Consider the following 17,827-nt stretch of genomic DNA (forward strand, 5'->3'; position numbering starts at 1 on the left):
TGAACTGGCGATAATAGTTGATGAACCCCATAAAGCGCTGCACTGCTTTAAGAGAATGGGGATCTTGACAGTCCATCACAGCCTGTAGTTTGGCTGGATCCATAGCCAATCCCTGTGCGGATATGATATAGCCCAGGAAAGGCAAAGACTCCTGCTCAGACACACATTTCTCCAACTTGGCTTAGAGGGAGTTAGTTCGTAAGAGGTCGAAGACTCTACAAACATTTCTCTGGTGGGAGTCAATATCTGGAGAGTAGATGAGAATATCATCCAGATAGACTACGACCGAGGTGGAAAGCATATCCCGGAAGATATCGTTTACAAAGTCTTGGAAAAGGGCCGGAGCACTAAAGAGCCCAAAAGGCATCACTAGATATTCATAGTGCCCATCTCTGGTGTTAAAAGCCATCTTCCATTCGTCCCCCTCACGGATGTGAAACAGGTTGTAAGCACCCCGCAGATCTAGTTTAGTAAATAACCTTGCTCCCCAAAAGCTATTAAAAGCTCAGATATCAGGGGCAGGGGATACTTAGTCTTAACGGTGATGGCGTTAAGACCCCTGTAGTCTATGCATGGGCGTAGTTCCTCGATCTTCTACACGAAGAAGAACCCAGCCCCTGCAGGTGACACTGGCTTTCTAATGAATCCTCTTGCCAGATTTTCCTGAATGTATTGTGACATTGCCTCCGTCTCTGGGAGAGATAACAGATAGACTCGACCCCGGGGAGGCTCAGCACCAGGCAAGAGGTCAATAGGACAGTCATAGGGGCGGTGAGGCGGAAGGGTCTCCGCAGCCCTTTTGGAGAACCCATCCTCATACGGCCAATATTGCTTGGAGAGGATAGATCTGGGGATACCTCAGTAGTAGCAACCTGAATGCTTCCCTCTGACGTCTACACCCACAAGATTCACCCCATCCCAAAATTCTGCCAGTGGACCACTCAATATGAGGAAAGTGGTACCGTAGCCAAGGTATCTCTAACAGGACCTCATCAATTCCTCAGGAAAACCTGACCATTTATAATGACCACGGACAAGATAAAGACCCCCAATTCACATCAGGACTACAAGATCCCAGGTACATTCAGCTGCGTCACTTCTAATGTGGTGTACCTAATTATATGTACTAAATGTCCAACTGGGGGTCTGTATGTGGGGGAGACAGGGCAGAAGCTTAGAACAAGAATGAACTCCCATCGCCATACAATAAGAGAAAAAAGAATGGATCTACCGGTGGCAATACATTTCTGTCTTCCAAATCATAACATTATGGACATTAAATTACTTGTATTGAAAGGAAACTTCAAATCGCAGAAAGACAGGAGAGTCTGGGAATATAAACTGATGACGACCTTTGACACTCTTAATGCAGGAATGAATGTGTCACATGGATTTTTGTCTTTTTACATCAACTAAGGAACTTGCCCCTCAGACCATAAAGGGTCATTACAACAGAGACCCTAATCACAGGACAATAAAACAATCCTTATCTAAGAATTGGCCCAATATTTATGGACGTAACTGTTTATGACCCATGGTAATTCTGCTTCATGTCACCTGGCTTATCCATGGTTTCTTTTCCCCCTTTTTTTTTTTTCCTATACTATGTTGTGCATAAATATGTGATTCTTCAGAATTTGTTTTAGTCTTTGCCTGATGAAGAGACCTGTGTAGTCTCGAAAGCTTGCAATTTGTTACTATCTTTTCAGTTAGCCATTAAAAGGTATCAACCACTGAGGACTCTCAATTCTAAATATTTTTCAGGAATGATGAGCAGAGATATAATCTCCTGATGAGATGGCGACATGGACAGAGCAAAAGGGATGGCCTGGTGTGTTATCTGTGAGGGCGGTGTCGACCCATTCCCCACTCGTACGGTTACTGATTGAGCTAGCATTACCAGGGGTATTGCGTGATGTTGGGCGAAAGCAGAAGACATAAAATTGACTGCCGTCCCAGAATCCACGCAGTGCTCTACCGAGTGAGAGAATGAGCCTATTGTAATTGTCCCCTTAAAAGACAATTTGGAGGCAAACATCACCGTATCTAGTGTACCTCCACCTACTACCACTACACGCTGACATTTCCTAGACCGCTGGGACCATCTAGTGGCAAGATGTCCTGACTGCTGGCAAATATGGCAGACCTTGGGTGCACGAGTGGTCCGGGACTTAGATTCCATTTCTGACACTTCCAAAGCCTCATGTGACTCAGGAACCTGGACCGCAGATTCCAAAGGTTTGGCGAAGGTGGGAGCCAGCCGAAACCTCTGCCTACACTGGACCCGCTCTAACCTCCGCTCGTGAAAATGGAGGTCAATACGAGTAGACACAGCTATTAACTCCTCCAGTGTGGCAGGAATGTCCCTAGTGCCAGAGCGTCCTTCACATGGTCAGCCAACCCCCTCCAAAATATAGGGATAAGGGCTTTATCCCTACCCGTGCCCTCCGCTCCGCTAATGACCTCAGGTTAGCATCCTCAATAATCAGAACCTCCCACTCCCGTCTCCAAGACTTTACACGTGCTGCGCCGATTCTTTGGAATTCACTACCTAGGTTAATACGATTAATCCCCAATCCCCACAGTTTTAAGCGTACCCTGAAAACTCATTTGTTCAGACTGGCCTACCGCCTCAATGCATTAACCTAACGATCCCTGTGTGGCCTATTTATAAAAAAAAAAAAAAAAAAAGGTTCCTCGCATCATGTTCTCATACACTTTATGCAGTATTAGCCCTCTGTGTCTGTACTGCTACATACTTAGGCAGATAACTGGTTCATGCAGCTTTACATGAACACCTGAGCCTTACACTATGGCTGGTCCGAATAACTAAAGCAATTGTTATCATCCACCTCTCGTGTCTCCCCTTTTCCTCATAGTTTGTAAGCTTGCGAGCAGGGCCCTCACTCCTCCTGGTATCTGTATTGAACTATATTTCTGTTATGCTGTAATGTCTATTGTCTGTACAATTCCCGTCTATAATTTGTAAAGCGCTGCGGAATATGTTGGCGCTATATAAATAAAAATTATTATTATTATTATATTATTATTTATCCGACCACTCCAGCTCAGATGCTAGGGTGCAGAAGTGGATGGCAAAATGGCTAACCAAGGACGAGCCCTGAGTCAATGCTAACAGTAGGAGCGCCGAATCATGGGTGACTCGAGGTCCTAAAAAGACCTGTTTCAGAGTGCTCAGTAACAGCGGAGCACTCTGCACCACAAGATCGCCATGCTCTCACAACGGCGTAGCCCATTTCAATGCCCGGTCCAACAGGACAACAGGAGAGACACAATAAATCCCACCTTTGCCCGCTCTGTGGGGAAATGTGCATCCAGGAGCTCGAGGTGTATAGAGCACTGGCTCACGAAACCCTTACAAGATTTACTATCACCAGAAAATTTTTCTCACAGCGGGAGGCGAGAACAGGGGTGGCAGTGGGCAAGGTTGCTGCAGCCACGCTAGCAGCCTGAACAGCAACTGCGGTAACATCCACAGCTGAGGTTGTGCGCTCAAGAGCTGCCAACCTACCCTCCAGCTGCTGGATGTACCGCAAGGATTGCTGTTTGTCTGCCATTTACTAGCCAGACCCTGGCGCTAGTATTCTGTTAGGGTTGGCGGAATGCACTGAATATATATATGAGACTGTTGGTGCGTTCGCAACCAGGGGTCCATCATGCAGGAGAGAACCATGCTGCTAGTAATAGGTGGCACTATATGGCGGTATTAGCAAACTCTGTTACTTCACAGATTCGCTAGAATATCAAGATGCTGTGCCCTGTTAACCTCACAGAGGAACACAGCTACCAAACAGAGCAAAACTGTGATCATGCAGTTAGAAGTGCTGGTATTCTAGGGGCTTATTTCAGCCAAGGCCCTGAATCCAAACATACAAACTCCTCACCAGAGGTGCCAGTATTCTAGGGGCTTATTTCAGCCAAACCCTGACAACATACAAGCAAGACCACACTGGCACTGAGCTCTTTAACATTGGTCTGATACTAGCGCATGGCCGTGCGGCCATGCAAACCTTTTATAGTTTTAGCACTCAAGGACCTTCCTAGTGGTCCAACAGGAACCGCTTCAGGACCTGCGCATGTGACCCCCGACCTCCAATGGGAGGTCGTCTTGTGGGCATGCCCAGTGTGAGAAAAGCAGGACTTGGTCCCAGAAAGATATGCTTGCTGCTGATCAGCGCTGGCTACAAAGGCAGAGAGACCGCAGTGAAGATTGTTCGAGATTCCCCCTGTGCAGAGGCAGGAACTCGACACCTAACACTATCCATGTTTGAAGTGACTTTAGGGGTCCAATATATTGGGAAACCCCCAAAAGTTACACCATTCTAAAAAGAGCATCCCCTGATATATTGAAAACTGCTGTCAGGTAGTTTATTAACCCTTCGGGTGCTCTTCAAGAATTATTGCAAAGTGGCATGACAGAAGTTAAAATGTGTATTTTTACCACCTAAATGCTTCTAACTTCTGAACTGAATAATATAGCCAGGAGACTCAAAGGCCACTATTTGGTCATGAATTGTTATGGAAAACATCAGGACCACAAAATCATGATCTGAGGGCACAATTTGAGATAAAGAGGAAGCCTCCACACACTGTTAACCATTTATATTGATGTAGTCACTATAGACAGCAGCATTTAATGGATTAAACAGATTTGGACAATGAAACCACTGATCGTGGCTGATGCAGCAAGTTGTCAGCTATAGTGTACAGCCGACAGCTGCTGGATTGTCACCTGTATGGGGATGCTATTATTTGATATGTCAGGTCAGTTAAAAGACGTATTGGCTGTCATTAAGGGGATAAGTGGAAATGGAAGCAACACAGATAGGAAGAGTTGGATATTATATTACTCTGGATGCCTTGATTATGTGGTACTATCATATCCAAAATACAATATTGTGGAAAATGCAAAAGAAAGTTAATGAATAGAAACAATCTTCTATACATATTAATTAATACAGTTATATTTTAATAAAGTGTTAGAGACACTGTATCAATCCATCTCACTGTTTCTCATCTCAAATCCTTAATACTAAGAAGATCCTAAAAACGTAACCTGCTGTGGGTACTTTTGGATTGGAGTTGAAAAACATTAGTCTAATCCTTTGGTTGCTATAATACGCAAGAGCAACAACATAAATCTATTTCTTGTCCTTTCCGGTCTTGACTCAACGTTAGCAGGTATCATCCATATTGAAATAAAACAGAAGAAATATTGTAAAAGCTAAAGCCTTTGAATATGAACATTGAGTGTTTTAATTCACTAAATTTAAACAGATTTTATGGTCAAAGTAAATTAGAAAGTTTCACATCTTTTCATTAGGTAATGTAATTAATACTTAAGTGATTCCTAACCGTACTGCTGTGAGAGAATCACTTTACATTTTTAAAATTGTGCCTTCTTGCTTTCAAGCTGTATTTGAGCTTGGTATATGAAAAGAAAAAGAATTCTACAATTCTTGTACAGCTGTTTAGTTTGACTCAGATTTGTTATTATATATGGTTCTCTAAGGTCAAATGCAAATGACTGTAATGCTATGATCACACATTTAGTATGTGGTCAAGATTTGACATCAGTATTTGTAATAAGCCTAAACCTGGAGTGGGTTTAAAATGCAGAAGTGGTGAGTGACGTGTTTAAATTATACTTTTCCTCGGATTGCTACACTCCTTATTTTGGTTTACAAATACTGATGTAAAATACTGACTAAATACTGATCAAGTGAACATGACCTTAACCCCTTTAAGAACTTGCCCTTTTTCGGTTTAGCATTTGAGTTTTTCGCTCCCCTGCTTCCCAGAGCCAAAACTTTTTTTTTTCCGTCAATATGGCCATGTGAGGGCTTGTTTTTTGCAGGACAAGTTGTACTTTTGAACTAAATCATTGATTTTAGCATGTCATGTACTAGAAACCAGGAACAAAAAGTTCCAAGTGTGATGAAATTGCCAAAAAAAGTGCAATACCACACTTATTTTTTGTTTGGCTTTTTTGCTAGGTTCACTAAATGCTTAAACTAACCTGCGATTTTGATTCTCCAGGTCATTACGAATTCAAATGCATGTAAAGAAGCTGCGGAGACACCATCACGTGTTTCTCGACGCAAGCAGTGAATAGCCAGGCCTTTCCCCGGGAAGGAACAACCACGGGAAGGGCAGCATCCTATGAAGGAAAGCCACCTATGCCAAGCATGGTATCCATCCACAGACAGCTGTTTCGGGGTTTTTGCCCCTCATCAGTGTGGAGTAGGAATCTGGCTATTAGGAGCAGTGCCTAGTAAAAAGGCTATAAAGGCACAGATGATTGGCCTCGGGGAGACCAAAACATCCAACACCGCGGAGACACCATCAGGTGCTTCTCAACGCAGTGAGAAACACGTGATGGTGTCTCCGTGGTGTTGGATGTTTTGGTCTCCCCGAGGCCAATCATCTGTGCCTTTATAGCCTTTTTACTAGGCACTGCTCCTAATAGCCAGATTCGTACTCCACACTGATGAGGGGCAAAAACCCCGAAACAGCTGTCTGTGGATGGATACCATGCTTGGCATAGGTGGCTTTCCTTCATAGGATGCTGCCCTTCCCGTGGTTGTTCCTTCCCGGGGAAAGGCCTGGCTATTCACTGCTTGCGTCGAGAAACACGTGATGGTGTCTCCGCAGCTTCTTTACATGCATCTGCATATTTCCCATAAGGGATGGGGGCAGTGTTCTGGAATCACTGCGTTGAGAAACACGTGATGGTGTCTCCGCGGTGTTGGATGTTTTGGTCTCCCCGAGGCCAATCATCTGTGCCTTTATAACCTTTTTACTAGGCACTGCTCCTAATAGCCAGATTCCTACTCCACACTGATGAGGGGCAAAAACCCCGAAACAGCTGTCTGTGGATGGATACCATGCTTGGCATAGGTGGCTTTCCTTCATAGGATGCTGCCCTTCCCGTGGTTGTTCCTTCCCGGGGAAAGGCCTGGCTATTCACTGCTTGCGTCGAGAAACACGTGATGGTGTCTCCGCAGCTTCTTTACATGCATCTGCATATTTCCCATAAGGGATGGGGGCAGTGTTCTGGAATCACTGCGTTGAGAAACACGTGATGGTGTCTCCGCGGTGTTGGATGTTTTGGTCTCCCCGAGGCCAATCATCTGTGTTTTTATTACGAATTCAAAGACACCAAACATGTCTAGGTTATGTTTTATCTAAGTGGTAAAAAAAATTCCATACTTTGCTAAAAAAAATTGCGCAATTTTCCAAATACCTGTAGCATCTCCATTTTTCGTGATCTGGGGTCACGTGAGGGCTTATTTTTTGAGTGCTAAGCTGACATTTTTAACTATACCATTTTGGTTCAGATACGTTATTTTGATCGCCCGTTATTACATTTTAATGTAATGTTGTGGCGACCCAAAAATTGTAATTCTGGCATTTTGAATTTTTTTCTCGCTACGCCATTTAGCGATCAGATTAATCCTTTTTTTATTGATAGATCGGGAGATTCTGAACACGGTGATAACAAATATGTGTAGGTTTGATTTTTTTATTGTTTTATTTTGAATGGGGCAAAAGGGGGGTGATTTTAACTTTCTTATTTTTTTTTATTTTTCTCATATTTTTTAAAACATTTTTTTTACTTTTGCCATGCTTCAATAGCCTCCATGGGAGGCTAGAAGCTGGCACAACTCGATCGGCTCTGCTACATAGGAGTGGTCATTAGATCGCCCCTATGTAGTAGATTTACTGCATTGCTATGAGCGCCGACTACAGGGTGGCACTCAAAACAAACCGGCATCAACAACCATAGAGGTCTCAAGGAGACCTCTGGTTGTTATGCCGACGCATCGCTGATCCCCGATCATGTGACAGGTTGGTGATGCACTCATTTCCGGCCCGATGGCCAAAAGCGGTAGTTAAATGCTGCTGTGAGCGTTTGACAGCGGCATTTAACTAGTTAATAACGGCGGGTGAATCGCAATTCCACCAGTCGCTATTGTGGGCACATGTCAGCTGTTCAAAACAGCTGACATGTCACGGCTTTGATGCGGGCTTACCGCCGGAGCCCACATCAAAGCAGGGGATCTGACCTCCACGGCAATAGTACGGTGGAGGTCGGTAAGGGGTTAAAGTGATAATAAGGGCATGAAATCTGGATGATATTTCTGCATTTAGTATTAACTTTAGTTTACTTATTAAAGGTTTATTCTACTACTTTTATAATGAGATGACCTATTCTCTGGATAGGTTAGCAATATCAGTTTGGTGGAGGTCTGACTCCGGGTTTTCCACCAATCATCTGTTCTCAGCTGCTGCATATTAGTAGTTAGGGCGCTGAATAGAACAGCTCCATTGACTGTGTAGAGGCTGCTGCTTAGTACTGTAGATCTACCCCTAACTTATGCTTTCCAATTCTCCAATTACTAACATTCAACCAAAGTGAGCGCCAGAACAGCTGCTCGGTGTGGGTGCTGAGAATAATACCACTGCCAATCTGATGTTGATATTTTTCAAGAATGTATTAGCATTTTTTTCATATTTTATCCCAAGATACAAAAAATAGTATATAATACAGGTCAGAAGGATCTTATCTTGGAGACATGGTGTGTATTTAATAAAGAGGCCAGGAAATAATTCAGACTACATTTTGTACATTACTCCACATAACAGAACATCAGTTAGTAAAATATATTATATTTGTTAGAGAGAGTGTTTAATGTACCTGTGCTTTTAGATCACTAATACTTTGGCAGTCCTCTTGTGATCCGATTACATAAATTTCGTTAGCTTTTCCTTTTAATGGAGTTACTTTTCTCTGTTCCATTGTTGACTGTTCAAGAATTTCTCTGAATTCATATTTTATTTCCTTAAAGGGCAGAGTCAGAGATTTTTTGGCAATTATTTCATCGTCGTCTGAATCCATCACAACAACAAATTCCGCTATGAAAAGGTCATGATGATGTATGTTCTCTGGATCAATTGAAGCAAATTCTTTCTGTAGAGAACTTTTTTGAGATGTTGGTTTGTGAACTTTTTTCAAAATACTTTGAGGAGATTTATGGAAGGTTTCCTCTATAAATTTTTTAGGGATGTCTTCAGGCTAAGGGGAGACATAAAAAGAAACAACAGTTCAGTAAGTAACAAAACAAACGATACAGAGTTGGTTTTCAACCTTGAGTGAGAGGTTGATCTTCAACCTCTCACTCACAACAGGTGTCTTCCCCTCATCCTTCAAGCATGCCAAGATCACACCCATCTTCAAAAAGCCCTCCCTCGATCCATCCTCTGTGTCTAGCTAATGCCCGATATCTCTTCTCCCTTATGCCTCCAAATTGCTGGAGCAACACGTCCATCTTGAACTGTCCTCCCACCTCTCCTTCTGCTCCCTCTTTGATTGGTTACAATCTGGCTTCCGTTCCCATCACTCAACTGAAACCGCCCTAACTAAAGTTACCAATAACCTCCTTCTCCTGGACTTGTCTTCTGCCTTCGACACTGTGGACCACTCCCTTCTGCTACAAATCCTCTCATCTCTTGGCATCACAGACTTGGCCCTTTCCTGGATCTCGTCATATCTGACAGACCGAACATTCAGTGTCTCCCTCTCCAACACCACCTCCTCACTTCGCCCCCTGTCAGTCGGTGTTCCTCAAGGCTCTGTTCTAGGACTCCTACTCTTCTCCATCTACACTTTCGGCCTGGGACAGCTCATAGAATCCCACGGTATGCAGTACCATCTCTACGCTGATGACACGCAGATCTACCTATCCGGACCTGACCTCACCTCTTTACTTACCAAAATCCCGCACTGTCTGTCTGCTATTTCAGCCTTCTTTTCTGCGCGCTTTCTACAACTGTACATGGACAAAACATAATTCATCATCTTTCCCCATCTCACTCTACCCCTCCGCCAGACCTATCCATCAATGTCAATGGCTGCTCACTTTCCCCAGTCCCACACACCCGGTGCCTCGGGATGATCCTCGACTCTGCCCTCTCTTTCAAGCCACATATCCAAGCCCTTGCCTCCTTCTGCCGTCTCAAACTCAAAAATATTTCCCGGATCCGTGCTTTCCTTGTCCGCGATACCGCAAAAACACTAGGGCATGCCCTTATCATCTCCCCCCTTGACTACTGCAACCTCCTACTCTCTGGACTCCCCTCTAGCACTCTGGCACCACACCAATCCATTCTACACTCTGCTGCCCGACTAATCTACCTGTCTCCCTGCTATTCCCCAGCCTCTCCCCTATGTCAAGCCCTTCACTGGCTTCCTATCGCCCAGAGACTCCAGTTCAAAACCCTCACAATGACATACAAAGCCATCCACAACCTGTCTCCTCCATACATCTGTGACATGGTCTCCCGGTACCTACCTACACGCAACCTCCGATCCTCTCAAGACCTCCTTCTCTACTCCTCTCTCATCTCTTCTTCCCACAACCACATCCAAGACTTATCCCGTGCTTCCTCCATACTTTGGAACTCTTTACCCGAACACATCAGACTCTCGCCTACCATAGAAACCTTCAAAAAGAACCTGAAGACTCACCTCTTCTGACAAGCCTACAGCCTGCAGTGATCCTGAACTTACTGAACCACCGCACAACCTGCCCTACCCTCTCCTAGTGTTTCATCACCCATCCCCTGCAGACTGTGAGCCCTTGCATGCAGGGTCCTCCCTCCTTATGTACCCGTGTGCCTTGTTATTTTCTCATGTTTAATGTATTTGTCTATATTTGCCTCATATTCACATGTAAAGCGCCATGGAATAAATGGTGCTATAAAAATGCATAATAATAATAATAATTTTCACTCCTTTTCCTAAGGAAAATGCATAGCTGCATTGAGTACTTTGCTGCACAATTGTTAATGTATGAAACTGAAAATTGTAACAGGGATACAGAATAGTTTAGTGCAGATGCTTTCTCTTGATTGATTTATATGGCAATAGGTTCCTCTCCAATTAAATCCAATAACAAATTGCTGTCCTCATGCATGCATTAAAAGGATCCTGACAGGCCCCCATGCCCTCCATCCCAGCAGCATTCACCTATGTATGATTAAACTCCTTGACAAACCAGCCCTGTATAGCCTTACTCAGAGGCATATCAATGGGGGGGGCAGTCGGGCATATGCCCCAGTTGCAGCCAGCAGGGGGCGCAGTCGGGCCGCATAATGCGGTGGTCCGCAGTCTCTTCCCCAGAGGTTGCATTCTGCCACGCCCTGGATTGGGAGTCAGCTGTTCCCTGTGCCACCTGTCAAGCTGACAGCTGACTTTAGAAATATCCTGGTTTAGGGAAAGAGGAAAAAGAAACAAGTGCGGCGCTTCCTCTGAGCGTAATACGTTTTTACCAACGGTTAAAAAAAAATTCTTTTAATTGTGGTTATGCTCACCTTTTATCGATAAGAAATGCACGTTGAGATTCTCAAGGAATCAATTCTTCAGACAACTCTTCTCTGTATGTTGTATAATCCAATAAGGTGTGCAGCTCACTTTGGAGAACTATGTGTTGATCCTGCTTCGGATCCACATAGGTGGCAACTTCAAAGGGAAAAAAACTCCAATAAAATATATTTGTAAAATATTTTTAAAATATTTTACAAATATATTTTATTTTTTTATTTTGAGAAAATAAATGAATTTTTATTAACATTTTTCACTGGAAGTGGATGCATTCGAAAAATCCGTAGGTGCTTAGCGCCACATTTGCTTGGAGTTTTTTTTCCCTTTGAAGCTGACAGCTGATACAGAGAAGCTGCTGCATGCTAGCTCCCAGGCATCAACTGTACTCGCATCTTAAAAATGCCAGTACAATTGAAGCTCTGACTGCGAAGTCAGAGCAACGCCAGCAGCATGATCAGATCATGTGATCATGTTGCTGACGTCACTCGCCCGTGCTGCAGACTCAGAGATGCAGATGTAAGTAAGTGCTCCAGTGGAGCTGATGACACTGAAGATTAAGTGCGGGGGGGGGGGGAGAATTTGAGTGGGGATGGGGGGATTTATTGTGTTTGGGGAGAATTTGAGTGAGGATGGGGGATTTATTGTGTGTCGGAAGAATAAGAGTGGGGATGGGGGTTTTATTGTGTGGGTGGAGAATTGGAGTGGAAATGGGGGATTTTTTTGTATGGGGGAGAATTGGAGTGGGATGGGGAATTTATTGTGTGTGGAGAGAATTGGAGTGGGGATGGGGGAATTATTGTATGTGGGGAGAATTGGAGTGGGGATGGGGGAATTATTGTGTGTGGGGAGAATTGGAGTGGGGATGGGGGAATTATTGTATGTGGGGAGAATTGGAGTGGGGATGGGGGAATTATTGTGTGTGGGGAGAATTGGAGTGGGGATGGGGGATTTATTGTATGTGGGGAGAATTGGAGTGGGGATGGGGGATTTATTGTGTGTGGGGAGAATTGGAGCTGGGATGTGGGGACTTATTATGTGTGTGGGGAGAATTGGAGTGGGGATGGGGGATTTATTGTGTGTGGGGAGAATTGGAGCTGGGATGTGGGGACTTATTATGTGTGTGGGGAGAATTAGAGTGGGGATGGGGGATTTAATGTGTGTGGGGAGAATTGAAGTGGGGATGGGAGTTTTATTGTAGGGGGAGAATTGGAGTGGAGATGGAGGGATTTATTGTGTGGGGGAGAATTGGAGTGGGGATGGGGGATTTATTGTGTGTGGGGAGAATTGGAGTGGGGATGGGGGAATTTATTGTGTGGGATAATTGGAGTGGGGATGGGGGTTTTATTGTGTGCGGGAGAATTGGAGTGGAGATAAGGGGATTTATTGTGTGGGGGAGAATTGGAGTTGGGATGGGGGATTTATTGTGTGTGGTGAGAATTTGGGTGGGACGGGGGGGATCTATTGTGTGTGGGGAGAATTTGAGTGGGGATCATGATGTTTAATGTGTGTGGGGAGAATTTGAGTGAGGATGGTCATGTTTAATGTGTGCGGGGAGAATTTGAGTGGGGATGGGGAGATTTATTGTGTGGGGGAGATTTGGAGTGGATATGGGGTTATTTATTGTGTGAGGACATTTGTAGTGGTGATGGGGGGTTTAATATGTGGGGGAGATTTGACGACACAAAATGAAGAGCAAAGGGGGAGATGGGGGCTTGTACAAGGAAACAGTATGGAGGAATGGTGGGCATGTATGAGGAAACAGTACAATGGAATGGTGGGCATGTATGAGGGAACAGTACGGGTGAATGGGGGATATGGACGAGGAAACAGTACTGGGGAATTGGGGTCATGTATGAGGAAACAGTATGGAGGAATGGGGGCATATATGAGGAAACAAGATAGGACATGTATGAGGAAACAGTATTGGGGAATGTGTGAGGAAACAGTATGAAGGAATGGGGGCATATATGAGGAAACGGGATGGGGGAATGTATGAGGAAACAGTACAGGGGAATGGGGAGCATGTATGATGAAGCAGTACAGGAGAATGGGGGGCATGTATGAGGAAACAGTATGGGGGAATGAGGGCATATATGAGGAAACAGTACTGGGGAATGGGGGGCATGTGCGAGGAAACAGTATGGATAAATGGGGGCATATATGAGGAAACAGTATGGGGGATGGATGCAGACACAGTGTTGTGAGTGGGGATGGGTGCATACAGTAGGGGGAGCGAACGGGGGAATGTATGCGGACACAGTATGAGTAGCGATGTGAAAAATGTGTGTTGACAGAGTACAGGGAGTGAGGGTGATGGAATGTGTGCAGACACAGTATGGGGAGTCAGGTGAGCAGGCAGTATAGAAGTGAGAGAGTAAATATATGAGGAGACAGTATGGCAAACAGGGGGATGTGAGAGGAGACATTATGATGAGGGAGGGGAATATAGTGAGGAGACAGTATGGGGGGAGAAAAGTGTGTGGGCACAGAATAGAAACTGAGTAGTGGTGGCATAGCATGGGGGACAGTGTAAGGGCACAGCCAGGAGGGTACAGTATACCAAGGAGGGGGGAGTGTGATAAGAGAGTAAGTATAAATACTGGCCATATAGGGGGGACAAAGTATGAGAGGACAATGTGAAGAGGGGGGCCGGAATGGAAAGGAGAGTTCAGAGCAAAGAGCATGAACCATAAGAGGGACAGTGTGGGAGTCATATTTTGTGTAGACAATATAGTGACGGTCAATTTTTTATTCATAAGCATTATAAAAATACTTCTATCTTTAAGGGCATCAATTGGAGACTTTCTGCAAAAGAGCGAAGAAGATGGAAGTCTGCAGAGATAGCTGTGGATGAGAAAACTCATAATGGGGTCTGGACAAGATGAAGAAAAGAAAGAGAACGACTCCAGAGATGACGTCATCTATAAGGTACGTGGATATAAATATTATTTGTGATACTAATTCCCATGTTTTTATTTATGTTATGAGCATTAAAGGGGATGTCCAAGTTTGTAATGAGTCTGCAGTCATTCTTTGTGACTGCAGACTTCTGAATTCACACAGTGCGCACTGCACGCTGTCAGGATTCTCTCGTGCTGGTGATTTACATACATGCGGTCTCGTGCTGACTAGACATGTGGACCTCACTCAATGAAAATGAACTGAGTGAGGGCAGGCACGTCTAGTCGGAATGTGGTCAGAAGTATGCAAATCACATGCATGTGCTGACATGACTGTCCTCCGGCAAGGTAGAATCCTAAAAGCGTGCAGTGCATTCGTTGTTAGAATTTAGAAGCCTGCAATGTCAGGATTCTGCTCTGCACGTTCCAGTAGTCATCACATTGACACCGAGCTTCTCTTCCTGCTTCTCTCAGTTTTTCACTGAACATTGCATTACGGAGAGGAGCTTGTCGGTACGTGACTAAGTGTGCAAATCGCATATTTCCTGGTGGGGGGGGGGGGGGCGCCAAACTGAATTCTTGCCCCAGGTGCCAGAAAACCTAGATACACCTGTGACCTTAATTCAGTCAATTAAATGCTTTAAAAAAGCATTTATAATGTCCCTGTTTTCTATGCTAAAGGGGGCTTTGACTAATCGATGGGGCGTTAGTTTCCCCAGAATAGTCAGCCCTCTTTCCATGTTATCACACCCCTGTGGGCTGAAGCTGGGTTTACACTTCCCGGCTTCAGTTATGCGTACTGCGCATGGCTTCCAGTCATGTGCAGTATGCCTTTTCAGTTGGGAAGCGTAAACCTGACCTCTAGATTTACATGACCTGACAATGAGGTCAGCTAGTGCAAATTATGTTATCACACCCACAGGGCCATAAAACCATGGAAAAAGGGCTGACTAGTCTTGGGAAATGAATGCCTCATCGATTAGCCAAAGTACTCAATACAAAGGAAACGGGTACATTATAAATGCTTTTTTAAAGCATTTATTTAACTGAATTTTGTTATACAGGGTTAGTTTGGCGGGGAATTTAATCATACATAGGTGAATGATGCTGGTATGGAGGGCATGGGGAACCTGACAGGTTCTTTTGAAGTTTATTTTTTATTATTAATATTATTATTATTATTATTTTAAACTGTTTTATGAGTATGTGTTTATGTGGAACGCATCCTTCCTATTTGTGAACTATGTGTGGTAATACAGTCCAACTTGATTCAAGTGACTGGAGCTAAATTGCAATACTAGACATAACAAAAAGCAACCATATGTGTATTGTCTTATTCTTCTTCTAGCCAACCCATCTCAATATTCTTATCCTTGAAAATTCAGTTATAGCCTGAAAACCATTATTGGATCAACAATGTGTAAATAGAGCAGGATCAGTTTTTTTCCACTTTCCATTTCAGCAAACATTCTCAGTATTAAAACTTAGAGCTTGGATATTATCCAGAAAATTAATCAACTAACAGTCTATAATATTGAGCTGTGAGTCAGCCATCTTTTCAGTATGAAATATTGATTACGATTAGTATAGTACTGTTTTGAAACAGAAAAACTCCAATCTCATTTATAGTTTCCTCACAGTCACATAACCTTGCACACAAACAGTGTCTAATAAATGATAATGTTCAATGCATAGCCAGTATTAAGTAAAAATGTATTGCAATTTGTAATTTAATGGGAACCTATAAAGGCACAGATGATTGGCCTCGGGAAGACCAAAACATCCAACACCGCGGAGACACCATCACGTGTTTCTCAACGCAGTGATTCCAGAACACTGCCCCCATCCCTTATGGGAAATATGCAGATGCATGTAAAGAAGCTGCGGAGACACCATCACGTGTTTCTCGACGCAAGCAGTGAATAGCCAGGCCTTTCCCCGGGAAGGAACAACCACGGGAAGGGCAGCATTCGGTTATTAAAGATCTGCACCTTTTTGCTCGTTCATTATTATTTAAACGCCATTTTTTTGATAATGATTTACACCGTTTATTTCCTACAGAAGAAGAGCAGGATGCGCTAAGGGTGCTTGAGGAGCTCTCCAGTGAGAACATACCTGATGGAGGTAAGATCCCACCTTCTATTCGACCACGCTCAAGGAAGTTTCCTCCCCTCTCTACATGTTCCCATATTGATCTGTTCGTCCAGGTGGTCACCCAGGATCTTCTTAAAATACCGCAACAACTTGGGAGAGATAACCTCAATCGTGAGGAAAGGTTGAGGATGCAACATCTAAAGAGTATCCAGGATGTTGTTCTCAAGCCAGCCGACAAGGGGGGTAATGTAGTCATTTGGCCGAAATTGATGTATGAAAAAGAAGCCTTTCGGCAATTGAATAACACCGTATGCTATCGCAAATTGACCTTTAACCCCTTGTCGGCTTTTTGCTCTGAGTTAAACAACATCCTGGACTCTGCCGTTGATAGCGGGACTATTACTAAGGAACTTTCATTGGCACTTCGTGTGTCTGAACCGTCAGTCTCAACTTTCTATCTTCTTCCCAAGATACACAAAAATGCCAGGGTGCCACCTGGTCGACCGATCATCTCAGGGAATGGAAACTTCCTTGAAAAAATTAATCAGTGGATCGACTTCCATCTACAACCTCTGGTTGAAAATTTGCCATCTTTTTTGAAGGACACTGGAGAGCTGCTCAAAAAGGTAGATTCAGTCCATTTGGACGATGATACCATTTTTTCGACAGCAGACGTAGAATCATTATATACCAGTATTAAACATCTAGATGGGCTTAATGCTGTTCGTTTTTTCCTTGGCCTATCCGACTCTTCTCCTGATTTTTGTAAACTAATTTTGGTGCTACTTGAGTTTGCTCTGACGCACAATTTTTTTGTTTTTAAGGGGTCCTTCTTCCTGCAGCTCCAGGGAACAGCCATGGGGGCGGCGTTCGCACCGTCCTATGCTAATCTGTTCCTGGGGCTGTGGGAGAGGGACCTCTTCCTGTCTGATCGATACGCGTCGATGGACCGGGTCCTTTTTTGGACCCGGTACATCGACGATGTATTTTTGATCTGGCAGGGGGCATCTGAGGACCTCCTCGCCTTCATGGCGTCTTTGAATGACAACCATCTTAACATTCATTTAACCTTTAAGTGGGATACTGAGCAGGTTGACTTCCTTGACGTCATAGTTAGGAGGGATTCCTCTGGTCTCGTCCAAACTGATCTTTTCCGTAAGTCCACCTCAACCAATACCGTGTTACATGCGTCGTCATGCCATCCGTCGCATGTTATTGGAGCTGTACCCACGGGGCAGTTTCTTCGCTTGCGCCGGATCTGCTCATCTGAGATAGATTTTGAGCGACAAGCTGAAGAACTACAAACCAGATTTCTTAATCGTGGTTACAGCAGGAGATCCATAAAAAAGGCATATAATAGAGCTAAGGCCACTACACGTACATCTCTTTTATATGATAATCCTATGAGGGACGCCTCACGATCTGG

The 17,827-nt window shown here is 44.1% G+C and overlaps 1 protein-coding gene across 2 annotated transcripts in view; it reads right to left on the minus strand.

The window, feature by feature from the left end:
* Positions 1 to 17,827, minus strand: part of MLIP (muscular LMNA interacting protein) — a 407,499-nt gene that overhangs the window by 214,215 nt on the left and 175,457 nt on the right. For both annotated transcript variants that reach the window (XM_069726767.1, XM_069726768.1), the window contains one exon: positions 8,723 to 9,100. In XM_069726767.1, coding sequence (XP_069582868.1) covers positions 8,723 to 9,100 — 378 coding nt within the window. The remainder of the gene's footprint in view (positions 1 to 8,722; positions 9,101 to 17,827) is intronic.

Source organism: Ranitomeya imitator, chromosome 5 (assembly GCF_032444005.1).
Source record: "Ranitomeya imitator isolate aRanImi1 chromosome 5, aRanImi1.pri, whole genome shotgun sequence".
NCBI lineage: Eukaryota > Metazoa > Chordata > Amphibia > Anura > Dendrobatidae > Ranitomeya > Ranitomeya imitator.